Source organism: Ambystoma mexicanum, chromosome 5q (assembly GCF_040938575.1).
Source record: "Ambystoma mexicanum isolate Mex_15411 chromosome 5q, UKY_AmexF1_1, whole genome shotgun sequence".
NCBI classification, from domain to species: Eukaryota; Metazoa; Chordata; class Amphibia; order Caudata; family Ambystomatidae; genus Ambystoma; species Ambystoma mexicanum.
Genome location: NC_090933.1, coordinates 444762841 through 444789844, shown reverse-complemented (window position 1 = coordinate 444789844; position 27004 = coordinate 444762841). Strand labels below are relative to the sequence as shown.

Sequence of the window (27004 nt, the reverse complement as noted above, 5' to 3'; positions counted from 1 at the left end):
GTGCAACTAAGCAAAAGCTGAATAACAATCAGTATTAATCCGTAAATCATCCTCCAAACTCTGTGATCCTCTCGTAATCGGTACACCATCCCCAAATCATCAAGAACAAACATTTTTCATGGCGATGCACTTGAAGTAATCAGGTCATCCCAGAATCATCCCCAAATAATCCCCAAATTATCAGGGACAGACATGGTGATGCTCTAGAAATAATCTGCAAGTCACCCTAAAATCATCAGGAACAAAGAATGTTCTTAAATAGGGGTGATGTTGGCATCAAGTCATCCAACACTCATCCCCCAAATCATCACCCACCATTCTGAGACATTTGCTGATTGATGACTTTAACAGTCTGACTTCTGATGATGTGGGAATTACTTCTAATGTATTTAAATGATCATCGGATGACTGCAGGATTCTCTCTAATAATCATAATTTTATACCAGGGTTATCCCGCGAGTGTCAGCAGCTCCCCAACGGCGTCCAGGGCCCTGTACCTTTATCATCTTGCAGGCGCATGGTAACCGATACAGGTTCAGAGTCCTTTTTTAGCCCCTCTGATCCCTTCACTGCCCCCCCACCCCCGAAGCCCAGTCATTAGGATAGGCCTAGTATGATCAACGTCTAGCAGGAGCCCAAGTGGAGGTTGCTCACATGCTCTCTCTCGCCTGTACTGTCGCCTCATTCTCACTCTCTCCTAGGCAGCATGGCACCTTTGTCACCAGAGAGCAGACTTCACACCGCCCACCCATGCCATGTACAATTTTTCAAGCCAATATTTGTGACCATTGGTTTTCTGCCACCCCTGGGTGCCAGGTCGCCTGTAGGACACATTGGTTCCAGTTTATTACGAGCCCTACAAAGGGGTATTATTGCTCGATTAAGTAGTGTAGGTTCCAGAGCTGAAACCGATCACATTGCAATTGTCATTTTCCAAGTCTATGCCTTTAATTTCTAACAGGAAAGTCGAGCGGCCTTGACGAGGCCGGACAGGGTTATGCAAATTGTAGTGCAACACTGACTTCCATTTGTATGTATGCAAATCCCATTTTCTTAGAACTTGCTCATTTGCTGCTTCGATTTTTGTCCCGTTCTGCAGATTGTGCCCTTCTGGTCAACATTTTGCGAAGAGGCATCTCTTATGAGATGTCTTCCCATGGTACTGTGTTTGATGGCCTATTTATTGTCAATGAGCAGCTGCACGAGATGACGCCTCTGGTTTTTCTTATCTGTTCTTCTCTGTCTGCAGGCCTGAAGGCTGTATTCCTTAGCGACCTCAGCTTAACTCTGGCGGAAAAGTAACTTCGGCCCAGCCTGGGATAACATATGTTATGACCTGATGTTTTGACAACTTATAATAATGTACACCATGACCAATAGTCTGCAGAGGGGAGTGTGTAGGGTACTGGCCCCTATTTATTTTGCTTGACTGCTTATCGGTAGTTGCTGATCCTGAATAAATAAGCAGAGGCTGTTTTTGGCATTTCACTCTTCGGAAACATATTGGCATCTCAACTGTCTTGGTCTGTCTGTATGCACTATGCATTTCCAAGTCTGTCTTTCTCACCACGCAGGGGTCTACCTGGGAGAGACCCGACAGAAGATTTCCTGTCTGTCTTAACTTTTGTAGGGTTCAGTTTACCCACGGACTTAAAGTAGTTATTACAATTCAGACACATCATTTTCTATTTGACTTCGTAAATAATGTCACATTATAGATGAGATGTAGCAGAAATTAAGGCATTTAAACGAACGGAGTTCTTATTTGTTGTCCTTTTGCTAAATTACACTTTTTCCCCCTTTTTACTAGGTATCAACAAATGCTGCACACAAACCTAGTCTACTTAGCCACAATAGCAGACTCCAATCAAAATATGCAGTCTCTCTTACCAGCAGTAAGTATACCTAAAACAACCCTGTGGTATAGGGACATTATATTTTTCGATATGTTTTTCCATGATGCTCATTGTTCCAAAGAGAATAAATTACCATGCATGGAAGGTGGTTAACTTTCCTCTGTGCGTGCCATTGCTCCTCGGCAGAACCTATTTTTTTTCCTTGGCTTGGGGCGTCCGTGATTGCCTGACAGTGTTGGATTGGTTCTGTGTTTAATTTGATTCACCCTGCCGTTATTTCATGAAACACTTTACCACTGTGAAGTATCAAAGCGGCTAGCTTTACTTAAAGGTATTCTTAAAATTAAGATAAACCCCTGCCTCCCATTCCAGTGTTCGTTTTACATGTATTACTTTAAATAGATCGATATCCTGTTTGTGGTGAATCATTGCACGAAGTCCGTTCAGATGTCAGTGCTTGTATAAGTCCTGTCTTCATGATTCACGACCTTTGAGCAGTCATAGTGTTGTTCAGGGTGCACAGCACCTTATTGAGAACGTTTTACAGGGTTACATCTTCTCAAGGTTCACAGCTCTTTCTAGGGCTCGCTAAACCTCATGCAAGTTATTCCCACAGTTCTGAGAGCTTTAGGCCTCACTGCTCTTCCCAGGGTTGTCAGTGCTTCAACCCACTTCCAATCACTTTGAGCGTTTCCCTCGTGTTGAGGTTCCCAGTAACCTTCATGGGCTTGTGGTGGTCCAGACACTGATTCTAAAATCCTTCCTTTTTATATCCCATTCTGTTTTCTCATTGCTATGGATTGTCTTCTGTGATGGATGCTCCTGCCATTAATCCAACCTTCTTACCGAAGATTCTCTGGATCTATGCGCTGGTCATGAGATAGAAGTAACTGTGAGGTGTGACAGGGTCATGGCCCTGTCGGAAGGGAGCAGGGACCCCTCTCAACCTGGGCTAGGTGGCCTACAAGGGCATTGCCAGCACCTTGCCTATCGCAGAGGCAGTGAGAGGAAGTAGTTTAGTTTACCCCAGTCCCCCACTCCCCATATTGTTGGGTGAAAGCATTGGTACCATTGCCCCATCCACAGTATCGGTCAACCTCTGTACTGGCCTGGTTTCTTGTCTTTTTCTTTCAGGACTCCTTTCACCCACCAGAAGCACCTATGGAGAGCGACCAGGAAGACTCTGAGCCGCCAAGGGAACAAACCCCCACCCACAGAATGCCTGGTCCAGAATCTGTACTAGAAAAGATACAGGAGCCCCAAACCATCACCTCCAGACAGACGGCTAGCCAAGAAAGAAGGAAATGCAGCTAAAACTAACCATTTCTCAAAGCCTTGACTGAAGGAACACCAGAGTCCAAAAAGGGGCGTGACTAACCAGTCTATTTAAAGACTTGCAAACTCAAACCCGAACCCCTGGGGAAAGCACTGGACCCTGGGAAAAGCACTGGAAGTGATTGGCCCCTTAATGCAGTGGGTCGGACAGGCCAGTGGAAGCCAGGAGGATACTCTGAGTAGGGGATGCTGAGCTATAAAAGCCCAAGCCGGCCAGACATGGATTGAAGTGCCAAGCACAGTCTTCTGCCTTTGCTACATACATGTACTTAGCGAGATGATTCCAGGATGATAGCCCTTCTCCACGGGAGTACATGACAGTATGATATGATCTGATTGGTTATTTATAACGCGCTTAATACCCATTGGTTTCTAATCGCGGACCCAGGGGTTGAACATGTGTTGCTCCATGTCGCTTTGCTTCCAAGTAGAGCACGTTGCCCCTGCGCTATCCCGAGACAATGTGTAGCAGCCATTCGGATTAAAGTAAATGCTGGAAGGAGATAAACACACTATCTACCACAGTATATGGGAGAGCGCTAGGAGACCGACAACCCTACAACAGGGTATATCTTTTTTTTGTCATGCAGGGGACAGTGCGAGCAATGACAGGGAAGCCATATTCTGGTCATCAGATGGTCGCGGAAGAGGGGGAGAGGGACTAAAACACTCTTACTCTTCTGTAAACCGTACTCTGGCCCTAGGATAATTGTATCACCCTTCCCTTGTGTTGTGTTTTGGTGTAGGCTGGGGGCAGCTGTATTTTAGTTTTGGCTTCACTAGAGCTCCAGCTGGTTTTTTAAAAAAAATATATATTTTCTTTTCCCTTTCCTCAGTAGGAGCCCAATGTACTAGTATAGCAGTCATTTATTTTCATTTTCTATTTATTTGAAGTACAAAGATGTCAATGTCGATCAGTAATTATTTGCAAAAACACGTTTACGGATTGCAGAGCTATTCCCCTGAAGGGTGCCTGTACAATAGCACAGAGTAGAAGAGGCGAAGCCGTTTGAGGCTGTGAACAAAGTGGAACATAGAGCAGAAACAAAACAACGACATATATAACTGGTGTCTTACAAAAGTAACATTAACCTGTGGTGGGGCATGTGGTTCAGACTAAAGAGGATTACTGTAAAAAGATGCATTATTTATTTAATGCTATAGTTAGCAAGGAACTTTTCACATGTAAAACACAGTACACGTTAAAAGCATCGCAGTAGAAACAGGAACAAGTTATGACATAGCTAGACCTATTCGAATGACACTTTAACCTCAGCTTTACATCACATCATGGCATTGACTTCACATCACATGGGCAACTTCTAGTATAACAAGCACAAGTTCATTGAAATCCTTAATTAATATTAGGTAATAGACTTCCAGTTAGTGAAGATCTGATAGATCAATGTTCCATATCATGGTTATACTCGCATTCTTAACCAGGCTTTAAACCTCGTTTATAAAAAGTATGGCAGCCAGCGACCATTTGAAGGATTTATCCGTAAAAATGCACTGCCATACCGAACCTGGATGTACCTCCTTAAAATCTTTAAAAAGGTGGGAAAAATGTGTCTGACATTGCATGGTCAGTTCAGGACAAACGAGTGTCGGGTGATATATGGTTTCGATAGAGTTGACCCTTTTACAAAATCTATAAAACTTTGCGTTGCGGGAAATGCCACCACGGGTCCCCAAGATTTCATTAGTCGGGAACAAGTTCAACCGAAAGCGTAGACACTGTCCACGCCAGTATACCCCCAGACATTTCCTCAAACAATGCGGCAATGTGTTGTAGGGTCTAAAATCTAACAACCCAGAGAATAGAGGGTACTTTCTAACGCAGCCAATTATCTCAATCCAATCCGGAATCAATGGCACTTAGTTTCACAGCACTGTAGGTGCCAGTCTATAAGGGTGGGCGGGGACTTTGACTCTAGACCCTGCTTTAAGATCACCCAACTTGACCCACCCTTCTTCCGCCAGGTAAATCTTTCGGAAGAAGTTTAGGTTTTTCCATTTCACAAAAGATTCTAGCGAAGTCAGACCCAATTTGTACCTTTGAAACGGTATTGGCACACTGGCTGGCAACTTTTAAATTCTCCTCCAAAATACTCCTTTGAGCTTGGACTATTGTTCTCTAAGGGAGAATAATGTAGTTTGAGCACCATAAAAAGATGCATTATTATATCATTAAATGGCACTGGAGGGGAGTGATGTGCTAAGTTTGGATGGGCGGGGAAAGTGTTAGGTGGAGCTCCCTCTTTGGCAAATAAGTGCATTTTAAGCTGAGATTTGAAGAGATCTAGTTGGCTGGCGTTAATGGTGAAGGGAAGCAGAGTCAAATGGAGCGGGGCAAATAAGAAGGAAGCGAGAGGCTGCACGGTGGGAGGCTTATGACCAGTTGAGTGCACAGGAGTGGGGGAGGGAACGAGAGGGTGAGTAGACTGCTAAGTTGAACAAGTACTGAGGAGCAAGACCATTGATATCTTTGTAGAGTAGGAAAATTATCTTGAAACGGAGCAGTTGTACTTTGAGAGCCAACCTGCATGGTGTCGATCGGCAGAGGTGGAGGGGGATCTGGATAGGTTTTAGAATGCGGGTGAAAAAATGGAGGACTTTGTCTAGAGGGAGGGAGGGAGGGAGGAAGGAAAAGAGAAGGGCAAGAAGCAGCCAGAAAAAGTAGTGGAGTTGGCCCAGCTTGAGGGGTGGACATTAGATTGTAGCATGGTAAGAATTGGACACATTTTCTGAATGTTATGAAGGTTAATACAAGCAGCAGAAGCGGTGGTGGTGATGAATTGTTTCAGTCACAGGTTATCAAAGAGGATCTTAAGGTTGCAAGCCTTGGGCAATCGAGACAGAAAATCAGGATGGGAGCGGGGAGTGTAGGGGTGACTGGAAAAGCTCTGTTCCGCCCGTGCGCTACGTGCGAGTTGAAGAAAGTGTATGAGGGGGACGGACATATGGATTGCATATATTGTCTACACCCTCACCATTCGGAAGACAAGTGCGACATATGTAAAGGCTTCTCCCAAAAGACTCTTAAAGACCGAAGTCGGCGGTTAGTGGCATGGTTGATCGATGGAGCGGGGGCATACCCGCCTTCGGAGGTAGGCTCCACGCGCAGCATGGCCTCAGCATCAAAATCCTCAGGGGCCCCGCGCCGCTCGACATTGGCGGAACCCCCGGTGAAGAAACCATGGCCGGCGGAGAAAGGGTCGTCTGGAAGCCATACCGCAAAGGAGTCATTGTCGAAGAAAACCTCATCATCATCTTCGTCGAAGGAGAGAAAGGAAAGGTCGAAATCCTCCTCAGGTGATCACCATAGATCAGCCCCGAGTCGAGAATCGGAGACACGCATGTCAAGTTCAGAAAAGGCGGGAACGCCTCAGGGACCTGCGCGACCGCTACCGTCATCGACGGCAGGGCAGTCGACCCCCTTCTCTACCATTGACACAGTTGGTCTCGTCCATTCTTGAGCCGCAGGTGGTGATGACGACGGGCCCGGCTTTAGCCTCGTCGATGGAGATTCCGCAGGAGGCCTGTCGACCAGAAGTATTCGACCCGGTTTTACCGGAGGCCTTGCTGCAGCAAGAGGCGGCCTTGTCGGTGTCCTTGGGAGACGAGGAGTGTGGTGTCCTTGGGAGACGAGGAGTGTGAGAGGGTAGCTGGCCCTGCAGAACTCGGGTTACGAGGAATTGGCAAGCCTCTCTCCGGGGGAACCAGCATTCCGGTGTCTACCCCTCTTCTTAATCCGCAGTCGATCTTATCGCTGGAGGTTCTATCCACGTTGCAGACCCTATTGAAAACATGGGACGAGAGACTACCTCAAGTGGCAACTCCGGCGAAATCGAGCATCGACGAACCGGGCCTGTCCCGTCGGCCAACTCCGACAGTGCCTACGACGGTACCAGCAAGTGAGGACCACGCAGGTGCACGCCAGGAGGAGGGAGAACTGCTAGATTCGGACTCGGACAGAAAGACCCTGTCGGATGTTTCATTATCCCCCTCCAGGGATCCAACATGAGAGTCAGAGGCTGAATTAGAAGTCCCAAGGAGCCCAGCCCAGCTGTCTCCCCCGGACGACATTGGGTCATTTCACGCCATGATGAGCAAAGCGTGTACAGAATTCGGATTGGCCCAGGAAGAAGAGAAAAAGGACTGTTCTTTTGGACCACATGGGAAAGAGGAGGAGGTCGGCGTTCTCAGTACCCATCCTGGATCATGTGTGGCAGGAGGGTTTACAGACGATGCGTCACCCTTTCTCGGAACCCGCAATAAAAGGTTGGCTGGAGAAGAAATTTAAGGCCCCAGAATCCACCCCCAAATGTCTGTCCTCCCAACCAACCCCTGACTCGGTGGTGGCGGCGGCGAGAAAAGCGAGGGCCCAGCACAAATGCACGAGCCCCGCCCGTCCCCCCCCCCCCCCCCCCACCCCCCGGAAAATGAGGCCAGAAAACAAGATGTCTTTGGCAAGAAGGGGTTGTCGGTAGGAGCAAGACAGTGAAGGCGGCCAACTCTCTGGCTATAGTAGCCAGATATGATAGAGAAATGTGGCACCAGCTGGCACCTATGCTGGAGCATCTTCCGGAAGAACATAGGAAGGCGGCGGTGTTACTCGTCCGGGAAGGTGAGGAGCCCTCAAATCATGCTATAAACATCGCTGTTGACCTCACGGAATCGGGGTTTAAGCAAGTCAGCAACGGGGTGGTTCTACGAAGGCAAGCGTGGCTTAAATGCACCAACTTTAGACCAGAGGTGCAATACAAGGTGCTGGATATGCCTTTTGAGGGAGACCTTCTGTTCGGCGAAAAGGTGGATGAGGCCCTGAATGGCATGAAGGAGGACTCTGACACGGCACGTTCCTTGGGTGCCCTCCAGAGGGGATGGAATTTTCGGTCTTTTTGTCCCTTTAGGGGAGCATTGGGGAACTCCCGATTCTCGGCGTCGAGAGACAGATCTTTCAATAGGCCGGCGTACTCCTCGCAGGGGTACAGACGGGCTTCTCAGGTGGCAAAATGACGCCGGGACTACCAGACCTCCAGGAAGAGAACAGGCTACTTTTCGTCGACGAGAGATAAGCAGACCAAAGACCAACAATGACGGGCGTCGGAACGTTCTGGGAGGCAGGGTATCGCACTGCGTCGATAAATGGAAGCAAATAACAGATCCGTGGGTGTTGGACACAGTAAGGTATGGACATTACCTGCAATTCAAAAGCAACCCTCTGCATGTTCCACCGGCGTTTTTAGCTCAACCCCATCTGAGCGTGTTGCAGCAGGAAATAGCACTTATGCTACAAAAAGGAGCTATAGAATTGGTGCCGGCATCGCATAGGGGTCAAGGGGTTTATTCCCGATACTTTGTGGTGAAAAAGCCAAACGGAAAATGGCATACCATTCTAGACCTGCGCAATCTCAACAAGACGTTGAAAAGCCTAAAATTCAAGATTCTCACGCTCCAAGAAGTGATCCGGTCCGTTCAAGAAGGGGATTTTCTAGCGTCTCTGGACCTGCAGGACGCGTACTTCCACATACCAATGCGTTGACGCAGAAAGTTCCTAAGGTTTGTGGTAGGACGGACTCACTACCAGTTCACAGTGCTTCCTTTTGGGCTAAAATCCTCTCCCAGAACATTCACGAAATGTTTGGCTCCAGTGGCAGTCTGGTTGAGAAGGCAAGGCCATCACGTGTACCCGTATCTCGACTGGTTGGTGAGGGGGTCCTCCCCTATGTCAACTCGCACAAGTTTGCAGGCCACCATGCAACGTTTTCGGCGACTGGGGTTTGCGGTGAACTTCGAGAAATCTTCGTTGACGCCGTCGAAGCTTAGTGTTCCTGGGCGCACAGTTCGAGACCCAGTCAGGGTTAGTGAGGCCATCCTTCGACAGAATCACCAAACTCATGTGGTTAGCAAGTCGGTGGAGGATCAATACCAGAGTATCAGTGAGAAGATGTGTCAATTCTGGGCGCTTAGGCGTCTTGCATTCCTCTAGTGAGCAACTGCCGCCTGTTCATGAGGCCAGTTCAAGAGTTCCTGGCGGACCGGTGGACGCAGGCCCAAGGGCTCTGGTCGGACAAGCTGACCGTTGACGACGACGAGCTCCTGCGGGCTCTTCAATGGTGGTAGAGCTTTCAGAACCTATCCAGAGGGGTACCCCTACAGGAGCCGGAGTTTCGGCTGATCATAGTGACGGACGCGTCCCTGACGGGTTGGGGAGCACACATGGGCACTCTCCAAACTCAAGGTCGATGGTCTCCGAAGGAGTCACTCCTGCACATCAACGTTCTGGAGCTGAGGGCAGTGCGCTGGGCCTTGAAGTCTTTCCTACCACACATCAAAGGGTCAGTGAGAATATTGACAGACAACACGACAGCAATGTTTTACTTAAGGAAGCAAGGGGGCACGCGGTCCAGAACCCTTTCCATCGAGGCTCAGAAGGTGTGGCATTGGGCTCTGAAGCACGATATAACCATCGTCGCTCACCATCTCCCTGGAGTAAGGAACGAGCAAGCGGACTCCCTCAGCAGGAAAATGGACCAAATACACAAATGGGAGATAGACAGCATTCAGTTATCGAAGGTCTTCGAGAAGTGGGGGCAACCTCTGCTGGATCTCTTCGCAACAGAGGTGAAAAAGAAGTGCGAGCAGGTGGCCACAGGAGGGTTCTCTGGGGGAAGCATTCTCCTTCCCGTGGACGGACAAGTTTCTCTACGCCTTCGCCCCCGTTCCCTCTTATACGGAGAACCCTGCAGTGGATACGCAGGTACAGGTGTCGAGTCATCCTAGTGGCCCCGTGTTGGCCGACGCAGCCGTGGTTTTCCGACCTGCTTCAACTGTCAATAGAGCAACCAATAACATTTCCGAAGATCCCGAACCTCCTGTCCCGGGACAAAGGGACAGTGTGGCATCACAATCCGGACAGTCTCAATCTCACAGCTTGGCTCCTGACTTTTCGGAATTTGGTGCCTTGAGCATTTCGTCGGATTGTCGGAGAATCCTGCAGGCAGCACGGGCCCCTTCCACCAACAGGTCGTATGCATGTAAGTGGTGAAGGTTCTGTGGGTGGTGTCAAAGTCAGCCGGGAGTGCAACCCCTAAGGGTAACTCCGGAGCAACTTCTACCATATCTGCTACACTTGGTGAAGAGTGGATTGCCTTTTTCATCAATGAAGGTACACCTAGCGGCCATCTCTAGGTTCACGAGGAAGAGGCAGTCGTCTCCCTTGTTTAGTGACAGGCTTGTAAAACACTTCATGAGGCGGTTTGTTCCGTTCATTCCCGCCGATTAAGCGCTTTCCACCAACGTGGAGTCTTAACGTGGTACTAGCAGGGTTAATGAAAGCCCCCTTTGAACCGATGGCTACCTCGTCGATTAAGTTCTTATCGTGGAAGTTGGCTTCCCTAATAGCTATTACATCAGCTAGGCGGCTCTCAGAATTACAAGCATTGGTCGTAGATCCGCCGTACCTACGGTTCTTTAAGGACAAAGTGGTGCTGTTGACTAATCCTCGTTTCATCCCAAAGGTTCCTACTGCTTATCATAAACACTTGTCAATTGTCCTGCCTACCTTTTTCGCGACCCCCTCATCGGCTGCAGAGAAAGCCCTCCATACCTTGGACGTGAAGAGAGCTCTAAAATGTTATCCTCATCGGACTCAGCAACTCAGATCTACGCAGCAACCCTTCATTGCATATGGTCCGTCGACGAGGGGGAAAGGCAATTTCAAAACGAGGACTGGCTCGATGGGTCTCGTCGACGATTGCCTTTTGTCATTCCAAGGCAGGAAAACCGCTACAAGGGCGTCCGAGAGCTCATTCCACGAGATCAGCTTCGTCTTCGACAGCGTTGTGGGCAGGAATTCCGCTGACGGAAATTTGCCAGGTGGCGGCATGGTCGGTGCCTCATACATTTACCCGCCATTACTGCCACGAGCGGCAGCATGCAGACTATGTACAGATGGGAAGGGCAGTCTTGCGCCATCTGTTTCAATAAGGTAAACCCTATTCGGGAAGGGTCTTATTTTATGCAGATATATTGATATATGTATGTACATTTATATATTTATGTTTGCATTTATATGTACTTGTGTATAGGCATGTATAGGTAGATCTATACCTGGATGTGTGTGTGTGTGTGTATATATGTATATATATATGCGCTTAGGAATGTGTTGGATTGCATTCACACTGCCTTTTTTCAGGATTACTGCTATACAATCTATTCTAAGCATATGAATCCATGAAAGATCCAATTCTGAAGAAGGGAATAGTTTCTTAACTGTAACTCCATTTCTCCAGCATTGGTATCTTTCCTGGATTCACATGCGCCCGCCGGCCTCCCCGGAATGCAATGTATGTACATAAGTGTGTTTTACCCCATTCTACTTTGGAGGGGTTAAAATCTGAAGGGAGCCGCGGGGGCGGGGCATTTATACCGCTACGTCCTATTGGGGCATGCATAAGCGGCCCTAAAACGATGTAGATAGGACACAGAAGTGTCGGGAGTTTTTCCTATGCAAAACGGCTTTATAAGTGTACCGAGGGTTCCCAGTCTTGACGACGGGGAATATTCTAAGCATGTGAATCCATGAAAGATATCAATGCTGGAGAAATGGAGTTACAGGTAAGAAACTATTCCCTTCCCCCTAAACTCAGAGCCCACCCCAACCAAATTAGTATGCGAACAATGAAGGTCCAGCGTCCCCCGATGCCTCACCTCAGTACTCTCATTAAGGAATAACCCAAGATAAAGTGCATCCTTAAGGTTAGTGAAGGTACCTCTGATGATACATAAACGTTATCTAGAAATTTGGTCAGTTGATTGTTCACACATGCAGTAACCTTTTTTGGGCAACCAAAATATCCCACACTGTAAGCCACCATTGGGCAACTATTGGCCCCCCACCTCTGGGTTCTTTCAGCCTCTTGCGACTGCGATTCTGCCCGCCAGGATCAGCTGGTCAATAGCCTGATTTGGGATAGATGTCCTCCACAGGGCATCAAAGCAGTATGACCAACGAGTGAACCAGCAGATCCGGCCCAGGTCCCTCCCCGCCAGCTGCACACCTGCACTGCCCCTCTTGCAGCCCCTGCACTCAGGGACTGTTTCTGTATCCCTACAGCCCCTACTAGCACTTGCCACCTGATGTCTGCACTTACCCTTACTGTTAACTTATGTACTGCACTGCCCCACCCTTCCCCCGTACTTTTGCCCTTCCCATTTCCCCTTTCCCCTGCACTTGTGCAATCTCAGTGTCAACTGGCCTAGTAGGATCGCTGTCTCTTCCCTCTGTTTCCCCTCCCTTGCCTTGTCACGCCTTCAAATACTTGTGTATAGGAGCATTATAAATGCCTTATCATATAATACCAGTGTATTCTTTAATACGTGAAAGTATAGAGGCCCAAAAAGTACAAATCACCCGAAGACTACCACATGTGAAAATAACGACCCCGCGGGCCACAAACTCGCCAACAGGTCGGATCAAGGTCTGGATTTATTTTATGTAGCCTAATTGGGGGCAAGTACCCCCTATAACATAACTTGTACATTTGTTCTCTGTTTGTAATGCATCTGGAGGATATGTCGGTTTCTGGCCCGATTATCTTCCCAGACCTCATCGCTTACAACATACCCCACATCAGTTACCAAGATCAACATATATGATTGCCTAGCCTGCAGCAATTGACCCCCAACGCCTTATACAGACATGAAATACCACCTCTATTTACCCTTCAACCAAAGTAAGCTCTAGTCTATGAATGTCTGTTTGCCCCAGTCTTTACAGCAGGGTTAGTTATCCAATGTTGAATCTGCGTATACCTAAATCTCACTCTCCTTTAAAGAGAACCTGGTTTTACATTCCCCGAAGGAGAGTAGAGACCTCCCCTGATACAGCTAGGACAAGGACTGGAGGCCCCCCTCTGACCCATGGCAAAAAGCCATACCCCAAGAATCCAGGTGTAAATTCTGGATTCCACATAACCGGGGTGCATGGGCCCACCCCAGGAACCACCCCACATTTTCTCAATGCTCTCCACCAACAAGATAATGAAACCCGGGGCGAGTGGAGCTTAGTGTGATCAAGAAAGGACAACAATGCTAATTTGCATGGTGAGAACACCAGTTCGATAGTGGTCCATTTGCAAAGGTTATTGGGGTCACTCCAAGACAATACACGTGGAACCTGCACCGCAGATTATACCTAAAAGATATGGAGCCCACCTAGCTCCCCACTTTTTCATGCCCCCCCACCACTGCCTTGGAAATCCTGGGTCTCTTCCCCACCCATATGAAGCCAATAAAGCAGAAGACGGTATATGGACAGGTAATGCTTGACAGAAATATAGGAATCTGGGTAAGAGATTAATCTTTATGGTCATGATGCAACCCATTAAACAAATGTCTTGCTTATTCCAACGCCGAAGTTCCTCCGCCAACTCTGTAAACCCGCATGGGAAGATCACCCAATAAACCTCCTGGGGAGACCGGGGAATACGCACACCCAGGTATGCCACTGAGTCAAGCTCGCATGCCACCGGACACACAGCCTGCACCCTTGGCTTTACATTCCTAGGTATCCGGACACCCAGGGCTACTCATTTCTGATAATTAACTGAGAAACTGGAAAACTCCTCAAATTATTGCAACTCCCCAACAGCCCAGAGAGAGAGGCCAGGAGATCAGTCAGCGTGAACAGAACATCATCCTCCTACAGGGAGATCTTATGCAGGGTCCCACCCACCATTATTACCCGGTACTTAGTTATCCCTGATACTTTGAGCGAAGGGTTTCAGAATGAGAACAAACAGGTGATAATGGACAGCATTGTCTGGTCCTGTGGGTGATGCAAATAGGGGCTGTGTACTCCGGATTAACCCTAATCCTAGTCGAGAGCGCATGATAATTAGCCAGGACCAGATGTTGAAATGTCAATCCAAACCCAAAGGCCTGTATGACCTCCCTAAGGTAGGGCCATGACATCCTGTTGAATGCTTTGGTGGTATCTAGCTCTAGCATCTCCAGTCTCTGGTTTTCCCTTCCCCACAACCTGCAAGGTCCAGTTCTCACCTGATAGTTTCATGAGTGCTCTGCCCAGGAAGTAACCCAGCTTGATCAGAGTGAACACAGACTGGGCAACACACCAGCAAGCCTATTGGCTAATATCTTAGATTAACGTTTAGCATCAAAGTTCAGTAACGTGATGGGACTGCATGATTGACAGTGCTGTGGGAACTTCCTTTGTTCTAACAACAAGACAGTCCTGGATTCGCCCTTTGAGGGGGATTGGAGGGGGGGCGGTGTAAAAGTCCCAGACGTCAGAGAATAGTTCAACATTCTGGTCAGGAGTTTGATCAACTGGGGGCAAAAGGTTTTCTAAAAGGAGGCATAGAATCTTTCATGTACAGGGGCACTATTTTTGAGGGAGGTGATGGCTGCAGCCGCCTCTGCCACCGAAATTGGGACGTCCAATATCTCCTGGTCATCTGCACTGAGGTTAGAATGATTAGCCAACTGACAATAGGCAGTTGCCAGTGGCGTGGGAGACCCTGCTGCCCTTTCCACTGCAAAGTACCTTTCAATTATGTCCACCTTTCCTTGCTCAGAGTATTGATTCATCCAATTCCTTTCCGCCTGCCCACGTGATAGTGTTCCTAGTCTGCACGGCCTACAGTTTGCATACCAGATGCTTGTTTGCTTTATTACACTTGGCATAGTAAGATTGTTTAGTGCAGACAATAGCTTGAGCAGTGCGCCCTGCCAAGTGAGCATTGAGCTTGTTCCTAGCCAAACGTAGTCGTCTCATGGCTTTTACAGAGCCAGACGGTTTATGGCTCGATTCCGAACCTCACCCACACAAGTCTACTGAATATTTCTATGCCTTTTTAAGATATGCTGCATTGTGAACTGTAAATTCACCCCGGAAGAGCACTTTCATAGCCTCACACTGTTGCCTCAGGGACTCCAATATCAGCATTTCCTGTGAAATAGTCAATGATCTCCTTAGCAATGGCGTCTCTCAAGGCCATGTCCCCCACGACCATATAAAGTTTCCAGGGTGGCCTGTGAGCAGGGGCCAGTCTGTGCACTAGCAATACCAGTTCCACTGGGGCGTGTTCTGTGGGGGCACCAACGAGGAGGAGACCAGGGGGAGATAAATCCACACAGTTACTATGCACGTGTGAAAAGTGCATACAGTCGCGCTTCTCGTCATGCAGTAGCCTCCGAAAACCAACCAGGTAGCTTCCATAATGCCAGGTCATTTCTAAGGTCAGATGATGCGGGAGATTGAGACTGATCGAAGTCCTGATCAAGCACTAAGTTGAACCCCCCCGGGCTCCCAATAATCACATATCTTTCAATAAAGGGAAACAGTTCAGACAGGAAATCGGTGAGGAACACATTCTGACTTTCATTAAGAGCACAAAGGGAAGTTGGAGAGCAAACACCCAAACAGCAATCATTCGACTGACGTGAATCTGCCCCCGGACACACTTGACTTCCAGTTCGTCAAAAGGTACATCTTTGGCAAACTGTTTCAGTCACACCTGTGAGAAACCTGAAGGTGTCTCACCCGCTAGTCCCCGAGGATCTGTCATCCAGGTGGCCAGGAAACGGCCATCACTATTGGATCTAGTTCCTGGGGGTGGACCAGTATGGGAGGATCACCTGTATGAGAGGTCCTCGGGGAGTGGAAGTGGGACACCGAGGGGTGAGACACGGTACCCCCTTCCCAGTGTCATATTTTCCCCATTCTACCCCATAGGATATTCAGAGGTTCTGCCCCACCACCCCTATCCAACACGAACACTTTCCTACACTGTGACAGACAACGGACTAACACATAGATGTTTACCTGACTTGTCCCAACACAAGGGTCAGGCAGAGTCCGGCACTTGACAATAACTACATACACTTTGAGCAAGGCAGACTGCACGACGAGACAGCTATTCCAGGACGGCAGTTCAAGAGGAGGAGAAAGGTGGCAATAACCAAAAGGACGATAGGGAGAGGAGTGCCCTTGCCCTTTTCGACCCAGACCGACAAAGCCTCTGTGAAAGGAATTATAAGGCCTGGAACAATAGCTAGCTTGTGGAATAACAGATTCCAACGGTGCACAGAGCACTCCTACAATGATAACCAAGTCAGAGTTGCTTGCTCAGAACTGTGTTCAATGAAGATTGTGGATGGCAACATAATGTGAATCAAGAACGAAGACTTTTGTGTGTGGGAGAACTGTTGAAACAATCCAGGGAGAGACCAGCTGCAGAGTGGTCCGGCGCCACGTGGGTGCTCATTCAAAGACTCTGACTGGTCCACGTTTGTTAAAAATACAGCTGTCAGGAGGCCCTAAGAGAGCCGACGCAAGAGTTCAAAGTGGTCATTCAAGGGTCGAGTAAAACTCCTTGTACAATCGAAAGTCTTTCAACCGTAACCAAGAGGAAAGCAAAGGGGAGTAAATCCTGCATTGTGTAAAGTGAACAGTTTAGCTGGCATGTATGAATACTACTGAGGGATGCCTGCAAAACGGGGTGAAGTACGATAACCCAGTGAACATTGTGTTGACAAGAGTGAACACGGCCGAGGGATGTCCACAGTGAAAGATTGTTTAAAGAGAACTTGAGACTCGTGAATACAGCAAGTGAAATATTTGGAGCAAAAGGTTGTAGTGAACCCGACTGAGGGAGGCCCACGTTGCAAGGAGGATCGGAGCCCAGTTGAGGGGGGAATCAAAGGGTGAAAAGAAATCACCCAATGTGAAGATTTATTGAAGATACTTTTTGTTTGTTGTTTATGGTCCACCTGGCCTTCTAAGGCAAGATACTTTTGCATGAAAAGAGACTTGGCCACAGAAGATCCTAGTTTCGTTGCAAGGACCTATAACCTTGTGCTGGCGAGGCCGAGGAGTGTGCTGTGCTCAAGAGTCCTGCCTTGTCCCATGCTAAAAACGTGGGGAAGGGAGACCCCAGCCATACCATCCTGACTTATCATTTGGTGAACACTCCTTTCTTTTCTTGAGAACATTATCCTACACTATTTTGTGACTTGGTCATAAGGATTGGCAATAGATTATTTTAGGATAGGCCCTTTTTATTTGACAAGACACCACTAGGACTGCCTTATTATTTGATGGTCATAGCTTGCTCCCATCTTAGATTTAGATTAGGTTTTCTTCTCACCCATTGTACAGTTTAATAAACACCCTTGAACTGTCATCACTTGTGTCTGTCTTTACTGTTTCCACCATGAGTTCCTTACATATGGTGGCCGAAGTGGGATGTGACTCAATTGAAACTAATTGGGGAACCCTAAAATTTCAGAAACGTAGCTTCTAACCCTTCCGTTGCCACCAATGAATCAATAGGTTTTGACGTCTGTAGCAGTAGGGAAGCTATCATTCACCCTGGAAAAGAGGAATGATTCCTGCAGATTTGGTCTTGATACCCTGTTCGGGGTGCTATATAAATTTGGCCCCATAATCTGGCCCAGCGTTGAAGTTCGGGATTGACGTCGAGCAGGCATCATCGAACCTGACTTCCGGCAAGATGTAAAGGTTCTCTTACAGAATCATGGTGAGATCTCTTTTTGAAGCACGTCGTGGACATCAAATTGCTTAGGTTTAAAGAAAGTGAACAGATGAGACGCAGATACATTAGGCTTTGGAGAAGCTGATAAATCTTTTAACATCGAAGAAAGGAAGGGAGAAGAGCCTACCATCTATCCCGACCTAGCCTTCGCGAAATGATCCACCTTTCGCTGAAGCTGTTCTACAAACTATTCCAGAAGGAGAAGGCTTGGAAAGAGCAAGCCCCTTTTTTTTCTTAAAGCAAGGATTACCTTATACAAGAGAGACATCTTCGTAAGGTTTAGTAAAAACACAGTTGGTAATACCCAAGAGCCACTAAAAGGTTGTGCTGGAGATTGCGCATTCTCATCTTACCGCGGAGCACTTAGGACAATCTAAAACCCAGGCACATGAAGTGGGAAGTTTTACTGCCTAGGTATCCCCACCGATATAAAGACCTTTATCCAGGTGTGCGAAATATGCCAAAAAACCAGCACGCACATCCCATTACCTGCCCCTCTGAACCTGTTGCCAATCATAGAAGTCGCTTTTTAGAGAATCGGGGTGGACATAATTGGATCTCCTAGAAACATCCAGACTAGGCAACAAATATGGCGTTGTGATTGTGGACTATGCGACGCTATATCGCAAAGCATTCCCCATATGAAATAATACCACACAGCAGATCCTTAAACTCCTTCTACCGTATTTTTCAGGGTTGGTTTTCCCAAGGAAATACTAACAGACCAGGGTTCGAATTTTATTAGTAAGCTTATGCAAGAAGTCAAAGAGCTACTTCACATTACCACCCTGCGAACGTCGGTGTACCATCCCCAAATCGATGGCCTGGTAGAAAAATTCAATGGAACTTAAAGTTAATTTTGTGAAAATTGGTAGCACACGACGGGAAAGACTGGGATCAAATGATACTCTGTGCACTATTGCAGTAAGGAAAACCCCTCAGGTCTCAACAGGTTTTTCTCCATTTAAACTGCTTTATGGTAGAGAAGGGGCACCCAATCCCATCTCGCAAACTGCCAGCAGAATGCGAGAACATAAGAATATTGGTTTGAGATCTAGTTGGTACTCCATATGGAAAAGGCCCAGGGCCAACAAAAATCCAATTATGACAAAAAGGTGAGCTTAAGGTAATTCTCCATAGGAAAAAAAGTACTGGTCCTCTTAGCCACCTCGGAATACATACTTGTCTCAAAGTGGCTTGAAGCCACTAGATTCCACATATTGAATGGGGAAAAGTCTGTTCCGCAGCCTACCGACATCCGGTGGACAAAGGTTCGTCTCCTGAAGCAAGGCGATAGAGCAACCCTTATCATGTAGCCTTTGCAGAACTGACCTGTGCTTGTTAGGAGAATAAAGACTTGACCAGCATTATCATTCTCTACGAAAATGCATTTGAGGACATAACAATACCAACAGCAAACAATCTAGAACAGTAAGGTAAAAAGGCGATCAAGCCCCTAGCAAATCTGTATCCAATTTTGCCCCATTTCACAAAAGCCCCCTCCCATAAACCCCCCCCCAAATCTAAAACCGAGTAAAGCAAAAATTAAATTCAGCAAAAATAAAATTCAACGGAAGAAAACATTCAAAAACTAGAGTTATTGCCATCATTGCTTAAGGTTAATGCAGTCTGACAATGGGCCTGAACGCCATCACAAAGCTTCAAGCTGCAGCACTACACCATTCCCTCCCTGCCACCAACTGAATGCTGAATAGTAGTCGGAGGGTCTCCTTCGGCAGGAAAGAAAGCCGTCCCAGCAGCTGATCAGTTCAGAGTGCACCACACAATGCAATGCATCACAGTTAAAACAAGGCAACCCAAGTCTCCTCTGTGACTTTGGGTTACCGTTGGTGGATAATGTTGGTGAGAAGCAGGGCGCCTCTTCAAGAGGGTCAACGGACCACCCAGAGACAACATCCTCCGCTTCCTGAGATGATTTGATCACCCTGTGTCTCTCCAAGCTTGAACAAGGGCGTAGGGAAACCCCACCTGTAGCGTATTCCCTCCTCCCTGAACGGAGCTGTAACCGGGCAGAGCATCCTTTGCTTTCGGGCAGTAGCAGCAGCCAGATCCTGGAATTTTTGCAGGGCAGACCCCCTGAAGTTTATATTTGCCGTAAGTTGGTCCGCATACATAATTTTCTGCTTGAGGGAGAAAAAGCAAACTCTGCTAGGGATGTCAGGTGGAAAACTAGCTACATCCCTGGAGGGGAAGAAGTGAACGGAACACAGCACAAACCTAGTCCTCATCTTCTACAGAACTGGAAATCCCATGCACTCTAATGTTCCACCTGGAGCGGTTTTCAATGCCCTCCTGTTTGGCCTACAGCACATCACACCTTTGCTTTGTGTCCAGTAGGCCTTAAGCTGTTTCACAAGTCTCCAGATAGTGTCCTCCATTTCCCCAATGCGTTGTTCCACCTCGACAATTTCCAGGAAGTTCCGTAGGCCACCACGATGGACGTCTACTGTGAGGCCTCAGCACAGCTACTAGACTGCTAGAGTCGCAGCTGCCACTGGTGCCGTCGCGCAAATCACACGGAGTGTGCCGGAGTGGGGAGTCTGCACTGCACAATCATAGTACCAGCACTTGTGCTGTCATCGAATCCAGCGGCAGCAAGATGGGACGGCAAGTAGAAATCACCCCAGGCTGGCTGGCCAAGCAAGGGGCTGCCTCTTCACCACAGATGCTAGACCTCTGGAAGAGTTGGGGATCGCCATCTTGTGTTTGGTGCGTAGTGCCCACGGTTAGTACATGTTTTATAATCTCTGCTGTACGGGCACCATGCCAGCTCCCGTCCTGTCACATCATGCATAGCACCTTTCCCTCACAGGATCTGTCCATTGGGACCCTGGTGCCTCCACTACTTGGCATCAGACCCAGGACTGAATGGAGGGAATCGGAGAGACATCCTTTTGGGAGCCCTCCTAGGCACGCCCAATAACTTTTGTTTTTTTAAAGAATTCAGCACAAGGCAGAGAATAGCCGCCCAGTGACAGATTTCAATGACACAGTTGATAATCCATTCCTAGATGGCTGGGAGGGAAAGGAGAAAAAGATTTGAGTAGTGTTGGCTGAGAGATAATAGTGAAAGCCAAAGAATGAGATAAGTCTGCTTGGGGCACGGGATCAGGGGACTGATTCTTGGGTGATACTGACAAGGATAGATGTGGAATCACAGGTTTGCAAGTTTCTGGAGATTTTACAGATGTAACCTTCCAGGAAGGAGGGAATCAAGGTGTGGGAGCAGATTTGTGAAGCCAGAGTTCCTGGAGAATGAGCAGCAGAGAGGCCTGATCAACCATTTTGAAAGTGGCAGAATGGTCCGAAATGGCGAGTATAGAAGTGAGTTTGAAGCAGTGAGCATCCGAGGTAACAGACTTATGAGTATTGTCCTGTGAAATGTTTAGTACAGAGTCCGAGAGATAAGTGCAGGTGATTGATGTTAAGTCTTTGACTGTAGACCAGATTGGTCAATAGGAGTGCAAGGTGGGTGAGTGCTAATTCGGTAAGAGAAGCAGGGGAGTTGTTAAGAGTAGAAGCGGTATTGGGGATAGGTGATAAGTAGGGTGGGGAAGATAGGGAGCGGAGGGCTGTGTGTGTGTCACTAGTGTAAGAGGAAAAAGGGTGAGGAAAGCCATTAAAACAGAGGGTGGAGGCAAAGGGTATTGGCTTGGCCGGCCTGAGCAAAGCTTGCAGAGTAGATGAAGGTTTACGTGGGTGACTAACTGGAGGAGATGAGTCCAGTGTAGAAGTGAAGACAGCAAGCGACTATGTGTAGGCTAAAAGTAGGTTAGTTTCGAATGGATTGTGTCCTCCAACGTATTCCACATCTTTGACATGTAATGTCCACAGCTGTGCACTTCGGAAACTTTTTCGGCAGAGGGCGTCTTGCGTCGAGACTCTTTTTCCCACTCTTAGGCATTTCTGCTATGTTTGTTATAGGCTATTTTTGTGTTTAACGCCTATGGGATTTTCTCTCCCTCAGTGGAACCATCTTTATTCACATGTTACACAGCACCCTCCCTGCAGTGACACAGGGGTGTCGTAACAACCTCCAAACATAGACTCCATACCCTGGGACTGACTACTGTCTCCCAGGGAATGTGAAGTCCCCATTGACTTTACTAGTCGATTTTTATGAATTTAACCAGTACAACCCGTCTTACTATGGAAGTGCTGGAAGGGGTTAATAGATTTTTCCCTATGTTCATTTTCGAGGGAGTACCTTAAAGTCCCTCTCTCTAAAGTTTCTGGCTGGTGGCAGTGGTTACTTCCATAAATATTGGACCGTGAATATTTTCCTATGGGATTTTCCCATTGTTCGAGGCTAACACTTTTTCTGACAGCCTCTAATATACCGCCGGTGTATTTTAATATTAACTTTGCTCCGGTAGGTTTTATTTGCCAGAACTTTAATATAACTTCTTTCTCGTGTCTTTCTCTACGATCCTAACCCAGGTCGGGGATCCTTTGTTCGTCCGTTTGGCGGGCTTCTGCGCAGAAGTCCTGCTTCCGGCGACACTGAGTCTAGGGTGGGTCCATTGTGTGGGGGGGTAGGACCCCTGGACAGAGTTGCCGCAGCAACTCAGGTTGCACTCCAACCTGATAGGCTGGAGGGTCTCCCGCCAAGAAGACCACTCCACTTCGTGAGTGACAGCTAGGCTGTATGAATGGGTCTCTTTCTGCATAAAAGCAGGGTCCTGAGGACTGGAAGAGCAAGACGTCTCCACTGGAACCAAAAGGGGAGAGAAGCCACAGACATCTACACCACTGGTGAAGCCCTGCCGCATCGTCTCACCACTTTTCTTCCACAAGACGAGAGGAGATCTTCATTGAAAGAGCCTTCTTCCCTTGAGCTGGTGGGAACAACCAGGTCACCCATGGCTTCTCCGGACCTGCCTTGGTCGAATCGACAGTGCCCAGCACTTGGAGACCGGATAGCCAGGCAGCTATTGACCCGAACCGCGATTAAAAGGAGTGTACCTTTTAAACTTCGTTTGGCAGCACCGCGGCTGGTTTCATCCATGGTTAGTGCAGTGACTCGAACCTTCCTCCACGATGAGAGCCTCTGCTGGACCCCTCGAACTGCAGGAACTACCCGGAACAACCGCCACCGCAGGAGCCACTTCATGTTTAAGGTACATTGTTCCGCCAGGCCTCCCTTTCCCTGTGGTAGCCCTAAAGGTGTTTTGAATCCTTTATCTACTTGTTGGGTTGGCCGCCCACTCTCTTAACATTGGCTTTCGCTTCACATCTACCGTTTCAATATTCGTTTACCAAAGACTTGACTGCAGCTACAAGAACATTTTTGCTCCTAAGCTCTTGGTCCTATACCACTGACTCTGGCTGTTTTGTTAGATCTGCTCTCACTAGATTGATTTGCTATAAGAATAGTGTTAGTGCACCTGAATCTTCTAAACCCCTCTTCCTTCCTACTGTTTTAACTTGCGGCGTGCCATTTTGCTCAGTTTTCATTCACTTATCTTTCTGCTAAAGTGTCAGTGTGCATTACTTGTTCACAAAACTTCAGGGAAGTGTTGCTAGGGGGTGTTTGAAGATATTTCAGTTTAACTTGTGCTCCCCCCCCCCTTTCGTTAAATTGTTAGAGTGCCATTTGTAGTTGGTTTTCTTCAGCCGTTTTGCTCAGTTTTCACTCCACCGCAAACTTGTCTACAATTGAATAGGGAGTTGTATATACTTTTCCGCGACTGAACTTGACTTACTTTATCAACTGTGATTTATGTGTTGAACTAGACGTGTATAAAATAAATATATTCTCTTTTTGATACAAAGCTTTGGTCAGTGTTTTCTTGTTCCATAGTACTGCGATACCTATTGTGTAAACCCTGAATACTGCTCATCTCCCTCTTGAGATAAGTCTGACTGCTCAGCCACAGCTACCAACTAAATCTTTGTGGTACAGACTGATACCAAAGGGGATTTATTGCTCTCACCTGTAGTCCTAATCTGGTGTAGTGCTCCCCAAGGGAACTGCACTGGATTCTGCCTAACACAGGAGTTGAACAAAAGCGAGCTGAACAAAGTCCTGGCAAGAGCAGGGACCCTTGGGTGGTGCACCGAATCCTCTGGGAATGTAGGATGTGGCAAAGAAAATGACTCCTAGGCGCATGACCTTTTGGGAGCCAATCAGAGTGCTCAAGATGGTTTGCAGGCAGGATCCTAGGTGTTTTAAACCCAGGAAGACTTGTTTCTGATGCAGAACTCTCAGATGATGCACAGGATCCTGTGGGAATTCAGGAAGTTATGGGAGGCACTAATACATTTTGTTAATGTAACGCTCACCTGATTCCCACGGAGGCGCGGCTCTGAAGATGGACTGGAAGGGCCCCTCTATTCTGGTTTCTCTGGCTCGCAAGAATACCCTCCTGTACGTGGAAAGGGAGTATTACCAACTGGCGGAAATAATGTTCAAGCCTCCCACTCCCATCCAACCCTCCACGAAACCTCTTCCACGGTTCCCCGTGAAGCCTCACCTTGGGGTTTGGAATGGTGAGCTCTCCGTCCTGCTTCAGATGCAGGGGCGCGTTGAAACCCAGTTACTTCACTGGATTGAGGGTTGATGGAGTTCAGGTAAGCTTGACTGTTCAGGTAAGGCGCTGTAATAGTTCTGTTCAAAAGTTCAAGCTCTTTAATTATGTCCGTTGTCTTATTGCAGCAAGTGCTAATGCTCATGTCCTTTTCCCCTTAGGGGCCGGGGTTCGGATGCCGGAGAAATGGCGCCGACCCGAAGTGAAGCGTGCCACTTCAGTAAATGGCAGGTAGGTTCCGGATGAGCGCTCAGGTAATGTCTTTACAAACGCTCAACAATGACTTTGTCTTTTTTCCCCATAGGGGCCGGGGTCCGGAGATGCCAGGAAGCGGCAGGACCCGAAATGCAGAGGGAAATATCCAACAGGTAAGTCTTAAAAGGAAACTGAGCTTTCCTTATTCCTTTTCTCCCTCTCACCTTTGTTCTTGTCTTTTGTCCTCTAGGCACCGGAACGTAGCGAATCCGGAAGATCGCTGCTGAAGATGGAAGCGCCTTGCCAAGGTGAGTGAAATGCAGCGCTGCAGCGATCGAAACGAAATGCTTTAAAAAAGATGTCTTCCTTTTCAGGATCGTCGGTGAAGTGACTCCAGAATGCAGATTTAGCAGGTAAGGGCTTTTCTTCACCTAATCTCTCCTTTCTCCCCTTGCAGGTGTTCCAGGGTGCTGGCAGGCGTGGCTGAAGTTAGGATGCAGGAGCAGACACGGTGAGCGTCCAGCTGCTAGGTGCAGAACAACGCGAAGCACGTGTGGCTGATCGGGTGTGGTTTAAATAGCCTTGGAAGAAGTTCCTGGTATGTATCCTTCCACCAATCAGGTATGTATCCTTCCCCGACCACACCCAGGTGGTGAAGTAGTCCCACAGGTAAAGTAGTCCCATTCAGGCCTCAAGAGGGCCTGGATGAAGCAGCATGGGCTGCATCAGGTAAGTGTGCACCCAAGCACTTAAACACATATCCTCTCTTATGAGCCTGGCGCCTAAGGCGCCAGGACTGGTGGTCCCTATGAGCCTGGCGCCTAAGGCGCCAGGACTGAGTCCAAAGGGCCCCGACTTGGGCCCGCTGGGACTTCCCAGGGGAAAATGATGTCTGCCTCTGGGGTTGCTGGGCCCGGCTCCTTAGAGGCAGGCATCATGACAGTACCCCCCCTCAAGGCCCCTCCCAAGGTCATTTCCTCCGGGGGTTTTGGTTTGTGCGGGAATCTCCGATGGAATCTTTGTACCAGTCGTGGTGCATGAATAAAGTCACTGGGTTCCCAAGATCTTTCCTGAGGTCCATATCCTTTCCAGTCAACAAGATAGAAATGTTTCGACTTAACTATCTTGGATTCTAAAATGTCTTTCACTTCGATTTCGAATTCTCCATCAATTTGGACAGGATCCGGAGGCTTAGACAGTCTGGTTCCAGGTTGCACTGGTTTCAGAAGAGATGCGTGAAAAACGGGATGAATCCGCATGTTAGATGGTAAATCGAGTTTAAAGGCCACTGGGTTGACTATAGCCTTGATGGGGTAAGGTCCAATGAATCTGGGATTAAAAGTTCGCGGGCCCCTGAGGGGTAAATGTTTAGTTGCTAGCCATACCTGATCTCCTAGTTGGTAAGGAGGAGTCTTACTTCGGTGCACATCAGCGTTTTCTTTATACCTTTTCTTGGCTTGTTGTAAGTGCGTAGTAGCATCTTTGAAGGCTCGGGTGATAGTGTAATGTAGGTGATTTACCGCAGGCATTTCCAGGGTCAGAGGTGGATCAAGGTCAGAAGTCCGAGGATGGTGACCATACAAAGTATAAAAAGGCGTCTGTCCGGTTCCAGAATGCACTGAATTATTGTATGCATATTCTGCAATCCAAAGGATGTCTTTCCAATTTAACTTGGATTGGTGTAACATACATCGAAGATATTGTTCGAGAGTCTGATTGGTTCTCTCGGTTTGTCCGTCGGTCTGGGGGTGGTGGCTGGTGGATAACCGCACATCTATTTGTGCCAGTTGGCAACATTTCTTCCAAAAATGGGAGACGAATTGACTTCCACGATCTGAGACTAGTATAGAAGGGAAACCATGTATGCACACTATACTCTCCAAAAATTCCTTGGCCAAGGTGGAAGCTGACGGCAATCCTTTTAGAGGGATGAAATGGGCCATCTTGGAGAACAGATCCACTATGACGAGAATAGTGTTGTAACCTCCACAAGGAGGCAGGTCAGTTATAAAGTCCATTGACAAGGTGTGCCAAGGTGCTGGTGGAATGTCCAAAGGTTGAAGTAAACCGGCAGGTCTTTTCTTTTGACTCTTATTTTGGGCGCAAATTCCACAAGACAACACAAAAGACTTTGTCTTTTCTCCAAGAAGGCCACCAGAAGTGGCGTTTGATCTTTTCTTCTGTTTTCGCGATACCAGGGTGTCCTTCCATTAATGATTCATGATGACGGGTGATGACAAGTTCCTGTAATTCTTTACTTGGCAGAAACAACCGCTCCTGGAAATAGGGTAAATCATCCTTAACGGTGTAGTGAGGACCCTTTTGACCCCATTCCTGTAAGGCTGAAGAGTCTAAAAGTTGTTTTACTTGAGTTTGGATGTCCTCAATAGTTTGCAATGAAGTTAAGCCCAAAATTCTTTGTTCAGGTATGATTGGCACAGGTTCTATACTCGAATTGGGTTCCTCCATGCCAATCCGG

The 27004-nt window shown here is 47.8% G+C and overlaps 1 protein-coding gene across 2 annotated transcripts in view; it reads left to right on the top strand.

Annotated features, from left to right (window-relative positions):
* SS18 (SS18 subunit of BAF chromatin remodeling complex) overlaps nt 1–27004 on the top strand; it is an 844462-nt gene that overhangs the window by 222511 nt on the left and 594947 nt on the right. For both annotated transcript variants that reach the window (XM_069620936.1, XM_069620935.1), the window contains exon 3: nt 1811–1895. In XM_069620936.1, coding sequence (XP_069477037.1) covers nt 1811–1895 — 85 coding nt within the window. The remainder of the gene's footprint in view (nt 1–1810; nt 1896–27004) is intronic.